The sequence below is a fragment of the Maylandia zebra genome, linkage group LG9, assembly GCF_041146795.1.
Source record: "Maylandia zebra isolate NMK-2024a linkage group LG9, Mzebra_GT3a, whole genome shotgun sequence".
Classification (NCBI taxonomy): Eukaryota; Metazoa; Chordata; class Actinopteri; order Cichliformes; family Cichlidae; genus Maylandia; species Maylandia zebra.
Window position 1 is genome coordinate 2,578,642 of NC_135175.1, and position 18,769 is coordinate 2,597,410.

The 18,769-nt window shown below is 44.4% G+C and overlaps 1 protein-coding gene across 1 annotated transcript; it reads right to left on the reverse strand.

Moving 5' to 3' along the window:
• Positions 1-614: 614 nt before the first annotated feature.
• LOC143420216 (uncharacterized) lies at positions 615-8,896 on the reverse strand. The gene is made up of 9 exons (XM_076887888.1): positions 8,794-8,896; positions 8,345-8,507; positions 6,400-6,592; positions 5,538-5,634; positions 5,388-5,449; positions 5,008-5,122; positions 4,713-4,774; positions 1,722-1,787; positions 615-1,406 (listed from the first exon to the last, which is right to left on the reverse strand). Exons 1-8 carry the CDS (start codon positions 8,894-8,896, stop codon positions 1,761-1,763), a joined length of 822 nt encoding a protein of 273 aa, XP_076744003.1. The 3' UTR covers positions 615-1,406; positions 1,722-1,760.
• Positions 8,897-18,769: the final 9,873 nt, after the last annotated feature.

Genomic DNA, 18,769 nt, shown 5'->3' on the forward strand with positions numbered 1-18,769 from the left:
ACACACACACACACACACACGTTTCTTGGGTTAGAGGGACAATTTCTGAAATTTTTGGCAAATCAGACTGGACATAGGGCTATGGGGACACCGGGTTCCAGAGGTGCTAGAGCTACAATATGCATATCAAAAATCATGAAAAAAATCAGCAAACCTATACACAACTTAAAATGTAAACATTTTCTTTGCTCGACTGAGATATAAAAAAGGCTATTTTTTCAGACATTCTGGTGGTTTGTAGAGACTTTTCTGTAGCTCGGTCTATAAGGACAGTCTGGTGTACAAGGTCAGTGATGTCATCATACATATACACAAAGTATAGTCTGTTCTGAAGGGACACATGGTGTGTAAAGCCAGTCTACTGTACACACACACACTGATTAAATCTGGTTTAAAAGGACACATGGTGTGTAAAGCCAGTTCACTGTACATATACTCACACATGCACTAAGTATAACCTTCTTAGAAAAGAAGGTGTATTATAAGACTGTGACTGATACATCATTATAATAAAATTGAATAAATTTGCTTAGGCTGCTGCCCCTGCGACCCGGCCTCGGATAAGCAGTTGAAGATGGATGGATGGATGAATAAATTAAAAAAATAATAAAAAGACTATATTTTGGTTTTCTCTGATGAGCATTACAATCTGACATACAAGCTTACATAAAACACCACAGATCATATCTGTTGTGATCTACTAACAGGTGGTCAAAGTGTCATTAAAACAACTAGAAGCATAACACAACAGTGCTTGCATCAACTAGAACAAACTATGTATTATAGAGTTTTTCATTGTCCTGAAGAAACTGGCACTGAGTGGCTGACCAATAAAACAGCACCTTTGCACACCAGGGGTGAGTCGGGCTGACACCATGACTTATACATAAGACTTATATCAACACACAACACATTTGTTGAATTACTGAATTATATTTAATATAACCAACTCAATAATCAATTCCTTAAAAGGACAGCATTGTAACAATTATTGAAGGAAAATAAAAGTGAATCCTGGCATTAAAAGACTCAGGCTAACCACACATCAAAACAAAACACTGCCTGTGAGCACAGTGAAGTCAACTACATACTTTTTGAATGGAGAACACTAACCTTGAAATCAGGCCCAGAAAGGTAAAGGCTCAGACTGTCAAAAAGTGCATTTAGTGTTTAACATTTTTTTTTTTTTTTTTTAAAGGCCAGTCCTCTGTTGCGCACAAAATCTCGAATGTTTTGAATAGATCTCGTCTCCAAGATAGGTTGTTCCTTTTCTTTGCACTTCAGACACTGCTGGTTGGTGACAGTGATACCGTTTTCAATAAAAGGCTTCATATGTTTCATCACCGCTCCTATCTCCTCCTCAGACCATGGTCTCTTCACACACCGCCTTGATGAAACACGTAAACCTGTTCAATAAAACAAAACAAATTTGAAGTTTAAAAAGATCATGTGAGATGCACTTGTAGGTAGAGATGGTGTTCAAAACTGTGAAAACAAGCTGGTACTTGTCTAAACAAATTGTGTGTGATAATAAATAGACTGTAGACCTGATAAAATTTAAAGTTTGATTGTTTTCATTAACATGATAGTTCATCACACTGCTTGGTAAACACAAAATACATTCAGCTTCTTTATATGTTATATAATGTCTAACCACATGATGTTGGTGTTAACTGCACATAGTGCCTAGTGATGGACATGGCATCTGATTTATATCATACCTTTAGTAACTGAGTCAGGGACAGGAGGTGAACCAGAAGTCACACAGGCATCATTCCCCTGGTCATCTAAAAAATATTGCACAGTATAAATGTATGGGCTTAAAGAGGCTTTCTGCCTACCAATCAAACACCATGAGCACAGAGGGGACAATGACAGCCAGTTCTATTATACTAACTATACACATGGCAATGCTGCTGAACTGGATGAAGTCAACAATACCTTGGGTAATAAGTTTACTGGGAAATGATGTAGATTTTGCACAGGCCAAATCTTGCTTGGCCAAAACTGATGAAGCATCAAAATACTAGTCATAAAGCATTAGTGTCACAATTAGGAATGGAACAACTAACAATCGACCATGTAAAAATGTACTGATGGTTAGTAATATTGTTCTATACACAATCCCAGGTTATCGTAATCAGCATAGTAGTGTTAATAGTAAAGTCTGATTTCATTTTTAATGCAATGAAAAACAGATGCAAGTGGCATTAATGAAACAAGAGAGCATCGTTATCATACGTGATGTGCGCTGTTAAAATACGTTACTGCATATTTCACTGGATTTGTCTCTGAACAAGACTAACTCACAGATCCCAGCTCATTACATAAGATATGTTGGGCAAACTTTGAGTACAGCATTGAAAATGTACCTTGAGCTGCAGTCTCGGAGAAGTGAGGCAAATCAGAAGTAATATTATTTTATAGATAGATAGATAGATAGATTATCTATCTATCTATCTATATATCTATATATATATCACACAATGTATGATTTTATAACAAGTTTTTTGTATATTTCTTTGTAAAATAAGTATTTGAACACTTGAGTCAAACTATATTAATATTGCCTTTGTTAACAATTGCAGCGGCCAAACAGTTCCTGTAGTTCTTCACCAGGTTTGCACACATTGCAGAAGGTCTTTTGACCCACTCCTCCACACAGATCTTCTGTAGATCTGTCATGTTTTGGGCCAACACAGACTTTTAACTCCATCCACAGATTTTCTATTGGACTGAGGTCTGGAGACTAGTGAGGCCACTCCAGAACCTTGAAATGCCTCTTACGGAGCCACTCTTTGGTTTTCCTGGCTGAGTGCTTCAGGTCTTTGTCTTGTTGAAAGACCCAGCCAGAACCCATCTTCAATGCTCTGACTGAGGGAAGGACGTTTTGGCCCAAAATCTCACAATCCATGTCCCCGTTTATCATCTCCTTAATACAGTGCAGTCGTCCTGTCCCCTGTGCAGAAAAACAGCCCAGAGCATGATGTTTCCACCCTCATGCTTCACTGTAGGATGGTATTATTGGGATGAGACTCATCCTTCTTCTTCCTCCAAACCCCAACAATGGAGTTTAGACCAAAAAGTTTTATTTTGGTCTCATCTGACCACAGGACTTTCTCCCATGACTCTGGATCATCCAGATGGTCCCTGGCAAACTTCAGACGGGCCTGGACATGGGTTGGCTTAAGAAGGGGAACCTTCAGTGTGATGAATGATTTTAAACCATGACGTCTCAGTGTATTACTGATAGTAGCCTTGCCAACGGTGGTCCCAGCTCTCTTCAGGTCATTGACCAGCTCGTCCCGTGTAGTTCTGGGCTGATTCTTCACCTTTCTTAGCATCACTGACACCCCACGAGCTGAGATCTTACGTGGGGCGTCAGTCCGAGGAAGACATTAGCCTCTTCCATTCAGGGGCGCCTGCAGGAGTCTTGCAGAGGGTACGCACAGTCACCTGCACGCGCTCCATCGCGCACACGCACATGCGTGCACGCGCACTGTCGCGCACCGAGCTGCTTGGCAGTGGCTCTGGAGCCCTTTCCAGCTTTGTGAAGGTCTAAAGTTTTGTCTCTTGTGTCGTTGGAAAGCTCTTTGGTTTTACTCATGTTGCTGCAACACATTTGACAGATTGTGGGGTGCACATGTGTCTTTATAAAAGCTAACGGCATCAAACAGGTGCTGCTAAATTAGAATCATGAGCAGAGTGTAGTTGGACTGTTTAAAAGCAGAATAACAGGTATTTGAGGGTCAGAAATCTGCATGATAAGCAAGTGTTCAAATACTTATTTCAAGCAGTAATATACAAAAATATTTTAATAAAATCATACATTATCATTTCCGGAATTTTCTTTTTGATTCTGTCTCTCACAGTGGACATGTACCAACGCTGAAAATTTCAGATCCCTCCATGATTTCTAAGTGGGAGAACTTGCAAAATAGCAAATACTTACTTTCCTCACTGTAAATGGTATTAACTACACAGCAAAGTACAAACAGAACTGCAATAACAACCAGAAGGGATGCTTGCGATCTTTAGCTGGGTATGACAAGTAGAACAAATATTGCAAACATCTGGCAGCTACAGTGGAAATGTATTTAATCCACTACGAGTGGTCTTTTCTAACCAGTGTCCCCTCAACCCATGTGTTTTTCTGAGTATGCCAAACACTGGAGATGAAACAGTGAAAGACTCAGTTTGAGCTCAGATGTCAGGACAGTGTTCTCACATACCTTGAGTGTGTCTGTGTCAGACACACACACATAGTTAAGCATTTTCTGTTTCACCTTCAGTTAAATACAGTTCTAACTTTCACCCTAACTGCAAGGAAACAGAGTGATTAACCCTTACCTAGTTAAGTGAAGCCAAAGTAAGACAATACTAAGAAGCTAAAGTGACTGTGAGTAAAAGGTGCATGTATATGTCTGACACAGAAAAACCCAAGGTTTTCAAGGACACTGTCCATCAGCCTCATAATGACATCTGAGCTCAAACTGATGCTTTCACTGTTTCACCTCCAGTGTGTGGCCACTCAGTAAAACACACTTGTTAAGGGGACACTGTGGTTAGAAAAGACCTCCTGTTCTAAATAGAGGACATTTCCACCACCGCTGCCAGATGTTTGCTAAAATACTCAAAATGGAGTTTCGTGTAAACACCATAACACTTCTAACCATTGGTCAATTTTAAAACAAAGGTCAATTTCAACTCACCTCACAAGCAGAGTCGTTAGGCACAGCTCTGGATGATTGTGGCACCTCTTTCGATTTGCTCTCTGTACAAGGGAACACAAGGAGATTCAGTGCTTGACTTTCGTTAAGTCAAAAAAACACATCTACGCATAACGCAATCAATTCACATCCCTGACTGTTACAATTCTACTCAAAATATCCATCAAGACACTATAGAATCATCAGAAATGTCCCAATACTGGCACATTTTTCATGCAGCAAACCTTCAGGCATGTCATGCATTGCCAGAAGTTAACAACATTTACTCAAAACTGACCACTGGTAAGTTCTTCTGAGAACGCTTGGGGTGACAACTCCTGATACTGGACACCAACTTCACCAATTAACTCTTTCAGAGAAGAAGTGCCACGCTGACCTCCAACAGAATGCACCTAAAAAGATGCAAAGATGAACAAGCATCAATGGTACAGTGTCCATCTGATCAAGAGGGACACTCTCAGTCAAACCTTAAAACACCCAAATGATGTTGAGAGGGAAATGCAATGTTAAATGATGACTACCTGTACTTACAATGATTTAAAGACTGTACATGCAGTATAATTGTAATCAATTGATAAACATGATCTTTACAAACCACACTATTTACCAAACTACACATTGATACAATCTTTAGTAAACAGATGAATCCATGCTAACCTCATGCTCAGAGTTGTCTGCTGTAGGTCTAGATGACTGACACTCTGCTTTTAATTCTCTGTCTGTAGAAGAGAACACAAGACATGGAGGCATAGTGCTTTGCAAGACCCCAGGGTTTAACAGGTAGTGCTTACTCAAGCAGGGACTCACCTGTGAATGAGTCTGTAGAGATCACATGGTGCTCCACGTCATGGGCAATAGGCTCTGCAACACACTGTTGACCAGAAGGGATGCTTGCGATCTTTAGCTGGGTAGGAAAAGTAGAACAAATATTGTAAACATCTGGCAGCTACAGTGGAAATGTATTTAATCCACTACGAGTGGTCTTTTCTAACCAGTGTCCCCTCAACCCATGTGTTTTTCTGAGTATGCCAAACACTGGAGATGAAACAGTGAAAGACTCAGTTTGAGCTCAGATGTCAGGACAGTGTTCTCACATACCTTGAGTTTGTCTGTGTCAGACACACACACATAGTTAAGCATTTTCTGTTTCACCTTCAGTTAAATACAGTTCTAACTTTCACCCTAACTGCAAGGAAACAGAGTGATTAACCCTTACCTAGTTAAGTGAAGCCAAAGTAAGACAATACTAAGAAGCTAAAGTGACTGTGAGTAAAAGGTGCATGTATATGCCTGACACAGAAAAACCCAAGGTTTTCAAGGACACTGTCCATCAGCCTCATAATGACATCTGAGCTCAAACTGATGCTTTCACTGTTTCACCTCCAGTGTGTGGCCACTCAGTAAAACACACTTGTGGAGGGGACACAAAACAGATAAGCTTGCAATCATCACTTGGGAAAGTCATACAAATTCAAGATTTAGTTAAACCAGATTGAATACCACCAAGAGGACATTTAAATATTGTGACTAGGGCTGAAACAACTAATCGATTAATCGACAACTAATCGATTATTGAAATAATCGTTAGTTGCAGCCCTAATTGTGACATCTAGATATGTATGTTTTAAACAACAATTCATAGGGGGAAAAATTTTTTTAAATGACCCACCTTTTTCCGCCAGGGCCATTCTTTCCCACCATAGTCATAAGTAATTTCACTTCCTGCCGCAATTTCCTTCAGTGCAAAAAGGCAGAGATGTGGCTTCCCTTCTGCTTCAATCAACTTCATTCTGCAATTTGGTGTCCTGTGTTCATCGTTTACTAGTCGCCCAAATGACCCATCTTCAAGTGCTCCATCAATACTGCAAATTTGGAAACATACATTAAACAAACATTTATAGTGACATGCCTATGAACTATACTATAATTTTTAAGCACCAACACAAACACAACATCCAATACAAGTTTAGTTGTTAAATGCATAGTTGATAAGTTAAAGAGGGTCCATCAGTCAAGGACGCATTGCTTTCTGACTGAGATAAGTGTTTGCGCTTCTACTTGTGCTTAGAGCTTAAATGTGGTTTTGTTGTACTGTTGCGCTGACCTAGTAGGTGTGGCTGTTACTCTTCTCTTCCTCCTCTTGCCCACTACCTGCTCTGTGCTACTGCTTGCGCGTGGCCACTGATTAGACCTTGTGCAATCTACAGCTAAGCGCAGCCTGGTGTGCACTGCTCTGCCAGGTGAGTTGAATTAGAGCAATCAAGGGCGGGCGTGCCTAGTAGACCTTAAAATGCATGCAGCAGCCATTTGACCCGAGTGCGACATACTGAGAGGACAGCAAACCAAGCACAATCCACTTTCCACTGTGAGGAAGACTTTGAGTTAGACGGGCTATCGGTAAGCTTGGACTCATATTTGCGGCTTATGTTTGGGAACTATGGAAGCTCAATTGTGGAAATGTATTTATGCTTTGGGAAATAGTTACTGCATTTAAGTTTAAAAAATTATATTGATATTAAAATAAATGTTTAAGTTTGAATAGATTGTTTATGTAGATAGTGTTTCCCACACATTTATGTTAATTAATACTAAAAGTAATTACCCCAAATCCTTGGTTAAATCTTAAAACTAGTGTAAATATGTTTGGTTTAATTTAAGGAAAATAATTCTTTGTAAAAGAAAATCCTTGGTTAAAGTCTTTATTAAAATATTTGTAAACTCTAAAATGTATACTTTAAAAATGTAATTGTTACAGAAAGTGTAAAAAGTGCAAGGTAGACCACAGTTTATTTCATCTTCGTTGTTTGAAATTACTCACCTCTGATTCAAAAACTAATGAATGTAAAACTAAAACTAGGATAAATGATAGTTTAGACAAAAGTGGCTTTACTGAAGTGTATTTTTGTTATTTCATTTGTCTTCTGTATAATGCATTTAATTTATCTGAATGATTAATGAAATGTTCTTTATTTTTTGTGTTGAAAGGTTTTTCACCTATCCATCAAGCCATCCATCTACCTACCTCACAGACAGAGAACACTTGACATGTACTATTTTGGCATTGTACATATTATACAGTAGTTTTGGACACAGTATAACAGTGCACGAGTCTCCGTGTCCACATGTGCCAAATGCGCACAGACACAGGGCCGCTCATTCAGCCCTGGCCATTTGAATTTTCTCTTATTATTTTCTCTATCTCTATATTATATTTTAAATCTTCACAGCAGCGTGAGAACACTGTCTTAGCTGTAAAATGTAGGCTTATATTATTACCCCTCTAACCCCGTACATTACGCCCGTGAGTGTGTATTAGAGAAGGCACACACAGGCTGAATACGGGGACTAACGGGCCCTCAGCATATGTGGGAGTCCCGTCAGTCCCCAGTACCGAGAGTTCCCGGGGACCACAGGGTCACCGGGAAATGACGGAGCCTTAGTAAGAATGAGATCCCGCTATTCCACGGGTCCGTCACTCCCCCTTCTATAGATTCTGGGGACTGACGGGGCCGGGTACTAGAGGTAAGGACTCGTTAAAGAGCAATATGAGATGTTTGCTTCAGAAATCCTGACCTTGCAATAGAAATGTAAACAGTCAGTCATTTTGAATTTACCACAATGTCTTCTGCTTCCATATGAATTCAAACATGAAGCCTGAACATGCGCTGGGGTACAGGTTACGTCTGTGTTCAGCTTCAGTTGCATCAATAAGCTCCCCTCTATACTCGACCACAAAGTCTCCTTGTTTGAAATTGGCTAAAGTGAAGATGCCACGACCTGAAGAAACAACCATATTAGAGACACAGGTGTGGCAGCACTGCAAATAATCAATTCATTAAATATGTATATCTGTAAATAACAAGTATGCAATGTTGTGCTTTTTTCAATTCTACATATATAATAAAGAAAACATGTCAAAGTGCAGAAAACATAAATAGCCAGGCTCGCTAATAACTAAATTATTAAAATACCTTTAATTTTAATTTATATTGATGTTTGTACAGGTCACCACTGGTGATGCGTAACCCCTCAGTCTAGCCTGCAGTGTGTCGAAGTCACTCACCTTTAACTGAATTAATAAATTGAATTTCTAACATTGAATTCTTGTCTCTTCTTGCAAGGATGTGATTAATGGCATCCTGAAGGGGAGTAGTTCTCCATGACATGATTTGCTAAGGAAATAAGATAAAAATGTAAACAACATCAAAACTTCAAGCCTTTATGCTTACAAGGGCATTAGTAAAGCCTGAATGAGAAGCACCCCCCCCCCCCCCCTCCATGTTAGTGTACTATTAGTTTAAGGTTATTTTAGTTTGAGTGCTGGAGGGATTCTGATTAACAGATAAATGGATGGGGGCGAGGCTGTATTTGTGCAGATTAACTTGACTGTGTTCCACCTGTGTTGATTAAGTCAAGTATCTGACATGCTCCACCCAATTTTTCTTATTTCACTAATAGCATGGATACTGAAACTGTTTCAATTGAGTTCTATGCTTTCATTACATTAACATAACAGACACAGACAAGGCTGATGTCTGAGTTGTTTTAACAGAAAGCATGCACTTGCAGATATTAAAGATACTTAAATGTCCTAATTTAACTAAAGCCTAACTCTGACTTAGCCTAAACCTGTCTGTCAAACTAAGCTTTAGATCTCTCAGGAATAATGTGCTTCATCAACACAACTATAAGAGAGCAAAACAAATGTGTTGTTTGGTTTTTTTACAATATTTTATAAACAAATGTGTGCAGAGTGACATCAATACTGTCTCAATTAAATTTCATGAATCTAAAAAAGTTTATTTGTATTTGCCTTCCAATGTTTCCTTGGTATTTGGGCAAAGATCATCTTTTAATATCTTAAATAATCATCTCAGAACAGGAGGAAAACAGCTCCAACTACCACAAAAAAGACAGGTGTGAGTACTACTGCTAGTACAACTGCATCTACTACAACTACTCCTACCATTAGTACAATAGGTAGTAGTTACTAGTTACAGAAGTAGTACTTATAGTAGTTGTAGTAGTAGCAGCCATTTTACATTAAACAAGTGTAGTGATCTTGTAGTGAAAAAGGCCTTCTTTCAAACTCAGTGAAACATCACACACTTGTGTAATTTCTTACCTTGAAACAAGTGATGAGATTAGGCCAGGGTAAAAAAAAAAACCCATCCCGGTGCTTGGGACAGTCCGGGAATCCCCGCCCCGCGTGTTGCTGTGACCTCCGTGAACCGTTCCGCGTGCTCCGGCCCGCTCTGCCGTCCTCACCTCGTCGTGGTCCGGTCCCCGCGGTGTGCTCTCCGCCGTCCGCTCGTCGTGGTCCGGTCCCCGCGGTGCGCTCTCCGCTCGTCGTGGTCCGGTCCCCGCGGTGCGCTCTCCGCCGTATGCTTTCCACCGTACCTCGTCGTTCCCTCACCTGCCGCCTCACCACGGCTGTGCCTACTCTGAAGCACTGTGTCTGTCAGAACGTCCGTCTTTTAAAAGTTTTATAATTACCGTCTTACCTTTTCTCCAAAGCGTGTCAAAACTCTGCCAAAATTGATGGATGAATAAGAAGCGCCCAATCAGTCGGTCTAAATCATTGATGTAAATATCAATGGTCTAAATGGGTAATGTTAAAATGCGCATGCGCAGCTTCCAATTTCGCGCCATGTGTATAATGTCCCGCGCTCGTGTATAATTTCCCGCGCTTGTGTGTGCGGCATGCAGGGACAACTCGAACCGACAGGGGGCAGTGGCGGACACACAAATATACAACATATGTCAAGTTTTTGGTTTACAAAGACTTTTGAGAAAAACACTTTTTGGGTATTAAAACATGCCCAGAAACCATTTTAAAAGGTCAATTTTATGAGGACAGCAAAATGTCCTCATGTAACAGAGGGTCCTCATAGCTCTTTGATTTGTCTTGAAAATTGTCCTCCTAAAACGAAAAACACACACACACACACACACACACACACACACACACACACACACAAGAACAACAACAACCCAGAGAAGAAGAGGGGTCGTGTTACTATGCATCATAAAAACACAATCATTCATCTTCCAACTGAATCTTTCTGTTCTGGGGCCCGTTCTTCGTACGTCGCTTACTACATCCAAGATCAAATGACACATCCAAGATCAAATCATCGCGCTAACCGTGAGCTCGCTAATCCGGTTCCCCGAACACACCTGCTGTTGACGATTACTACAGCTGGACGCAGTAATGTGACATCACTGGGTGTCGTAAAAGGGGCTACGCATCGATAGTAGAAACATTGATCGGCAACCCTCTGATTGGTCGGCGAAAATGTCGACGGAGCGCGCTCGGCTCGGTATTTTTCGGCAGCAGAGCAAGAACTCTTGAGTGAGGGATTTCAGGAGTTTCAGAGTTTAATCAGAACGCAAGGGAACACTGCAAAGGCTGCAAAAGCAAGGAGCGAGGGCTGGCAGGAAGTTGCTGACAAATTAAACTCGTAAGTAATTTAATAATAACAATAATAATGGAGTGGATTGATATAGCGCTTTTCAAGGCACCCAAAGCGCTGTACAATGCCACTATTCAGTCACTCTCACATTCACACACTGGGGGAGGCAGCTACAGTTGTAGCCACAGCTGCCCTGGGGCAGACTGACAGAAGCCAGGCTGCCATATCACGCCATCGGCCCCTCTGGCCAACACCAGTAGGCGGTAGGGTAGATTTATTATATTACACTATATTATCCAATATTATATTACATTATATTATAATATGTTATATTTTATCCTCTGTCACATTAGAGCCACGACAGGACCCACTAGAACATGGGAACAGGTAAAAGTGAAATATAAGAATATTCTACAGAATGGTAATATTTATCACTTATATTGCTTTTAGTCTCTTGGAAAGAGACCCTGGAATAATCTGTTTGTTTATAACAGCAACCAAGAAAAGGGCAGAGCAACAAAAGACAGGTGGTGGTCCTGCACCCCCTCGTCAACAAGTTGGTTAGGTAAATAATACCCTCACGGGAAAATCGATATCTCTCTATGAGCACACTGTCGCGCTGAGCTAAAGGATCCTGTCTGTCCCGCAATATACGCTGAATTCTGAGGACTCTCCTTATCAATCTTGCACCTTCCGCAATGGGTGGCTCGCGTATACGGACAGGACATGGCTGCGACAGACTTCCCAAATCCACCTTCGCTTTTATAGCCGTGGTCTCTCATCTTGATTACACGAAGTAATTTACACTTGCTACTCTGAAATATGAATTAAATCTGTAATAATCACATACATGTAATAGAATGTTAATAGTACATTTCCCTTTTTTAGGAAATGACCTGTGTGAAATCAATAAATGGATCAGGTGCTGCATTGTCTTTAGTTACATTGATGTTATTTATTTATGGTGAAACAGTGGTGGAATATCGCTGTTGCTTTCGTATGAATGACGCGGACATACCTGCGTGGCCGCGATCTAATCCTGTTTACATAAAGTAAACCTGCTCCCGAGCAGGTTTACGCTTACGGCTCTGTTGCTATGACAGCAAGTCCCGGATGAGCTTCGGGGAACCGACTGATCCAGGATCACGCGAAATCGTCAACAATCTAATCCGGCTAACCTACTTAGCGAGGTACGAAGAACGGGCCCCTGGCTTTAGAATCATTGGTTGTTTACTGAGCCGTACTTTGGGAATCATTGTCATGGTCCTGCGGCCATGACTCGGTGACTTTGTGTTTATGTTCTTTATTGTTATTACTTTCATTATTATTCGTGGCTGTTTTGGGATGGTTTGTGCTTGGGATTTTAGATACTGGGTTCTGGGTTTGTGCTCCCTCTATTGGTCCCTGGTGTTAGTGTTCCCCTGTCTCGTCAGGTTAATCAGGTCCAGCTGTTTCCCCCACCTGTGTGTGATTTCCCAGTGTCTCTCTGTGTACTTATAGTGTGTTTTTTTTCCTCTGCTCCTCGTCGCGTCGTCTGTGTTCATACCCTGTGAAATTCCCTGCGTGCTCTCCCTGCTGTTTCTCACTTCGATGTTCAGGTTTGCTACTCCTTGGCTTAGTTTCTCCCAGTTTAGTTCATCCTTAGTTCTGTTTGCCATCTCCACTTTATGTTTGGTATTGTTAATAAATCACCCTCACGTCTGAATAAGTGCTGCATTTGAGTCCTCCTTTTCACCCTTCACACGGCCGCTGCCCCGGACCGTGACAGTACGACGCGACCACAAGATGGACCCAGCAGCGCTTAATCTGTCCAGGGAGCTACGGGAGACGCTCATCGATGCCACACAGGAGCTGATCGACCTGTGGCTGGAAAGCCCGGGTGGCACGTCCCAGCGCGCAATAGAGAGGCGGCTACAGCGTCTGGTGACCAGTCTCCCATGGCTTCTGGACTCGCTCTGTTCGTGGGAGCGGGAGTTTCTCCTTTTGGACCTTGGACTTCACCCCCCGTCTGCATTTACTTTCGAGCAGCCCGAGGCGGTGAGTGAGCGGGATTGCATTGGCTTCCCCAGATTCCGGGACTTTGTTTTCTGGGGCTATTCAGAGCGGGATGGGAGACTGTACGGGTCGCTTACCCACCTTCGTGGTAACGGATCCTTCCCAAGTGGGCGTGTACAGACCCTCTGGAAAACTGACAGACTGTGTCTCTGCCGCTCCCTCCGAGCCAGGACTTTATCACCATTCTCCGGCTCAGTTCTGTGTCCAGCCACAAGCTTCCAGGTCTTTAGCTCAACCGTTAGCCTCCCTACGGACACAATTACCTGTTCCGCCGCTCCAGTTAGCCACTCAGTCACCACCACCGCTAGCGTTGCTTCAACCCATAGTTCAGTTAATGGCTGAGTCACAATATTCACACTGTTTTTCCACCGCTGTTTCTAAGCAGGGAGATGAACTGTTTTACAACGGACCTGTTCCTCAAAAGCTGGCAACATTAGAGACTGTTGCTCACCCCGGGGCTTCCCCCAGAGGCTGGGTTACTGCCCTCAGCTTACTCTGGACCCCTGGAGGCCAAGCGGCCAGCTGTGAACTGCACCGGGCTGTCACTGCCTGAGCTGGGTCAGTGCTCTGCGCAGCTGCGGCCCTCCGTACATGCGCCAGAGGCCCACGTGCCTACTGGTTTTGTTTCACGTGCGCCAGAGGCCCACGTGCCTACTGGTTTTGTTTCACGTGCGACAGAGGCCCACGTGCCTCCTGGTTTTGTTTCACGTGTGCCAGAGGCCCACGTGCCTCCTAGTTTTGTTTTGTGTGTGCCGGGGGCCCCGGTGCCCGCTGGTTCTGCGGCTGTTTTCGCTGGGGGGCCCGAGGAGCCCGTCCAGCCTCCTGCTTCGCCCGCTGGGGGGCCCGAGGAGCCCGTCCAGCCTCATGCCACACCGGCTGCCACGTCGGCTGGGGGGCCCGAGGAGCCCGTCCAGCCCCATGCCACACCGGCTGCCACGTCGGCTGGGGGGCCCGAGGAGCCCGTCCGGCCTCCTGTGGCTGCTTCTCCACCTGTGGCTGCTTCTCCACCCGTGGCTGCAGCGCCGCCTCCTGCAGTACCACCACCTGCAGCGCTACCACCTGCTACTGCCACGCCTCAGCCTGAGGACGCAGCCTCGCCTGGCCCGGCTTCATCCTCGCCTGGCCCGGCTTCATCCTCGCCTGGCCCGGCTTCATCCTCGCCTGGCCCGGTTTCATCCACGCCTGGTCCGGCTTCATCCTCGCCTGGTCCAGCTTCAGCTTCATCCTCGCCTGGTCCAGCTTCAGCTTCATCCTCGCCTGGCCCAGCTTCAGCTTCACCCTCGTCTGGTCCAGCCTTCGTGCCCGCATCTTCGCCTGCTGCGGCTTCATCATCTTCGCCTGCTGCGGCCCCGGCTTTCGTGCCTTCAGCCTCGCCTGGCCCGGCCTCGTTTGGGTCTGGAGCTAAACGGCCGTTTTCTAGACCGCTGGCTAGGCTACTGGCCGGGCGCCGTCGCCTGACTGGCCGCCGTTGCCTTCCGCACGGCCGGCCCCCGGACCGCCATCGCCTGAGCGGCCGCCGTTGCCTTCCGCACGGCCGGCCCCCGGACCCTCTTCGCCTGAGCGTCCGCCGTTGCCTTCCGCACGGCCGACCCCCGGACCGCCGTTGCCTTCTGCACGGCCGGCCTCCTGGACCTTTTGCGCGCCTCCACGGCCTTCTTCGTGGCCGGCCTCCTGAACTGTCCCATCCTGGCCTCCTGTGTTATCAGGCCCCAGGCCGGCCTCCTGAACTGTGTTTCGGACTCTGCTCCCCTGTGAGTTTTGTGTACCTTTTTTTTTTTTTTTTTTTTTTTTTTTGGGACTCTGGGGCCTCCGTCTTTGGTCATGGCCCGGTCCCTCCGTCCTGGGCCCCCTGCCGCCCGCCCGGATCTGGTGGTGTGTTTCTGTGGCTGTCGGGGGCCAGCCCTTGGGGGGGGGGGGTACTGTCATGGTCCTGCGGCCATGACTCGGTGACTTTGTGTTTATGTTCTTTATTGTTATTACTTTCATTATTATTCGTGGCTGTTTTGGGATGGTTTGTGTTTGGGATTTTAGATACTGGGTTCTGGGTTTGTGCTCCCTCTATTGGTCCCTGGTGTTAGTGTTCCCCTGTCTCGTCAGGTTAATCAGGTCCAGCTGTTTCCCCCACCTGTGTGTGATTTCCCAGTGTCTCTCTGTGTACTTATAGTGTGTGTTTTCCTCTGCTCCTCGTCGCGTCGTCTGTGTTCATACCCTGTGAAATTCCCTGCGTGCTCTCCCTGCTGTTTCTCACTTCGATGTTCAGGTTTGCTACTCCTTGGCTTAGTTTCTCCCAGTTTAGTTCATCCTTAGTTCTGTTTGCCATCTCCACTTTATGTTTGGTATTGTTAATAAATCACCCTCACGTCTGAATAAGTGCTGCATTTGAGTCCTCCTTTCCACCCTTCACACGGCCGCTGCCCCGGACCGTGACAGTCATACTGTTGTGATACTGGGGAGAAAAGGGTAAGGTTTGATAGAGTAAACCATTACACACAAAACTTTAAAAACCTAAAGAGTGTGTGAGACTGCTAGCTGTGTAGTTCAGCAATAAACTTATCTACAAATATGTTAGTAAAGAGTGACTTGTACTTCTGTCCCATTAAGCAACAGTTTAACAAATTTCACTGCAAACTGTAAAAGGAAGCTGGATTGAAATAGGACAGTAGTGATGGATTAAGTGCAGGAAACACTAGTATAAGGTGTCTATGGAACAAATCTCCTTCAGCGTTCAAAATGACCAACGTGAGGACTGCAGGCGTTTCTCTCAGTTGGTTGTGTTCAGGGAAAAAAGCAGCTAAATACACTGAGACTGCTCCACATTGTTAGTGAGTTAACTCTGGATATCTGCAGGTTTGTCAAACTTGGAGTGAACAAAAGCAGAAAAACAGTAAAAGATGCAGACAGTGAAAGTCTGGTTTATTTCATGAACACAATGAAACATTTTACAGTCCACAGAGCAAAGTAGCATACATGATAAATAGATGCACATAACACGGCCGGTGAGAAGTAAAACTCGTCGTCTTACCACATGTTATATTCTGTAAACTTAAAATAACCACAGAAATTAGAGTTTAGTGTTTTAAAGTCATTATTAAAAACATGAGTCAACATTACTGAAGTGACACTTTAACGATGCTTCATATCACAGTCTTTATGATGATAAAACTTATTCTCTCGTTGGTAGATGTCTTCGCTGACACTTGTCATGAAAATGTCCTGAGCCTGGGTTCAAGCTTCCTCTTCAATTACCTTTGATCATTAATAGGGTCACAAAAGATTTGTCACATTATCCCCATTAACAACATGCTTTTATAGAAATCATTGTGACACAAATATTTCAGATTCTTGTTTCACAACGTGCACAAACTCAAAATCTTTAGAGTCTCATATTTATAAAGAAACCCAAAGAATACATTTATACCATTGTATGAGCTGCACTTCTTGTAAAAAACTGATTGGAAATGCGTTTGAGAAAAGCTCCTGCTGTGACCTTCCTTCTGTGAGGGCACACACACACACAGACACACACACACACACACAGACACACACACACAGACACACAGAGAGAGAGAGAGAGAGAGAGAGGTTCAAGGTTCTTTATTTGTCACATGCATAGTTATACAAGTATAACACACAGTGAAATGTAGCCTGACACGCTCCTCGACATGTGCAAAAATTGGGGGGGGGGGTGTGGAGGAAGAACATTATTTATATATATATATATATATATATATATATATATATATATATATATATATATATATATCACACACACACACACACACACACACACACACACACACACACACACACACACACACACACACACTCTGGGTGAATGTGCAGTAGTAGCAGCAAGCAGGTGAATTCTGTACATTAATATGAATAGACATCTGACTATTTTACAGGATAGACAATATAAACATATTTAAAATTAAAGGAATTGAAATGTACATTGTGCCTTGGTTTAGAGTGTTTGGAAGAGAGTCCTGTCTCAGTCAATTATAGATGATGTGAGAGGGCGGGTGTGTGTGTTTAGGGCACGGATGGCTTGGGGATAGAAGCTCCTCTTGAGTCTCTCTGTCCTTGCCCGGAAGATGCGGAACCTTCTACCAGATTGCAGAAGTTGGAACAGTTTGTTGCCTGGATGGGACGGGTCCTTCAGTATCTGCGCTGCTCTAGTCCGGCATCTCCTGGTGTAGGTGTCCTGAAGCGGGGGGAGAGCAATCCTGCAGCAGTGTTCTGCTGTACGGATCACTCTCTGGAGAGCTTTTGGTCCTTAACACAGCTGTTCCCAAACCACGATGTCATGTTCTGTGTGGGGATGCTCTCCACAGCGCCTGTATAGAAAATCCTGAGGATCTTTGGAGAGACCCTGAACTTCCTCAGTTGTCGTAGGTGATACAGGCGCTGCCTAGCCTTTTTGGTCTGGACCTGAATGTGGGCAGCCCATGTCAGGTCTGAGGAGATGTGGACACCAAGATACTTGAAGGACTGCACCCTCTCCACTGGAGCTCCATTGATGATAATGGGCTTGTAGTCTCTGTGCTGACCCCTTCTGAAGTCCACCACCAGCTCCTTGGTCTTGCTGACGTTCAGCTGGAGGTGGTTGTCCTGGCACCACGATGCCAGATTCTTCACTTCATCCATGTAGGCCGCCTCATCATTGTTGGAGATGGCACCCAACACCACTGTGTCGTCAGCAAACTTCACAATGGTGTTGGAGCCGTGGGTGGCCACACAGTCTGAAGTGTAGAGGGAGTAGAGCAGTGGCAAGAGGACACATCCCTGAGGTGCTCCTGTGTTGATGGTGATGCTGTTGGAGAAGCACCTGGCCACCCTCACCACCTGAGTTCTGCCAGTGAGGAAGTCTAACACCCATGCACACAGACGGCTGTTAAGTCCCAGATCCCTCAGCTTTGTGAACAGTCTGCAGGGCACTATTGTGTTAAACGCTGAACTGTAATCAACAAACAGCATTCGCACATAGTTACCCTGTTTCTTGTCCACGTGGCTGAGAGTGGTGTGTAGGACGTGGGCGATGGCATCCTCTGTGGATCTGTTGGATCTGTAGGCGAACTGCAGCGGATCTGTGGTGTCTGGGATGGAGGAGGAGATGATGTTCTTCAGCAGCCTCTCAAACACCTTCATTACTACCGAGGTCAGTGCAACTGGCCGGTAATCGTTCAAGGATGAGGGTTTGCTGTTCTTGGGCACAGGGATGATGGTGGATCTTTTGAAGCATGTGGGGACCACAGACTTCGCCAGGGACTCATTGAAGATGTAAGTGAACACACCTGCTAGCTGGTCAGCACAGCAGCGCAGCAGACGGCCGGTGATGCCGTCTGGCCCCGCCGCTTTCCTTGTGTTCACTCTCCTCAGTGCCGCTCGGACGTCATGCTCGGTGATGCTGGTCACCGGTCTCTCGCTGATGACGTCACTATCCTCGGTAGTCAGGCGGTAGATAGCATTAGCCGCCTGGCTAACCTCGAAACAGGCGTAGAACCGATTCAGGTCGTTGGTGAATGCAGAGTCGGCGTTGATCAGCGCAGTGTCCCTGGCTTTGTAGTC

Excerpts from the sequence above, each read along its gene's own strand:
- LOC143420216 (XM_076887888.1), bottom strand. The coding sequence starts at position 8,896 with ATGTCATGGAGAACTACTCCCCTTCAGGATGCCATTAATCACATCCTT. Across the intron at positions 6,593-8,344 it reads TGGAAGCAGAAGACATTGTG|TATTGATGGAGCACTTGAAG; the intron begins GTAAATTCAAAA and ends CCAAATTTGCAG. Across the intron at positions 5,450-5,537 it reads CTCTACAGACTCATTCACAG|ACAGAGAATTAAAAGCAGAG; the intron begins GTGAGTCCCTGC and ends TCTCTTCTACAG.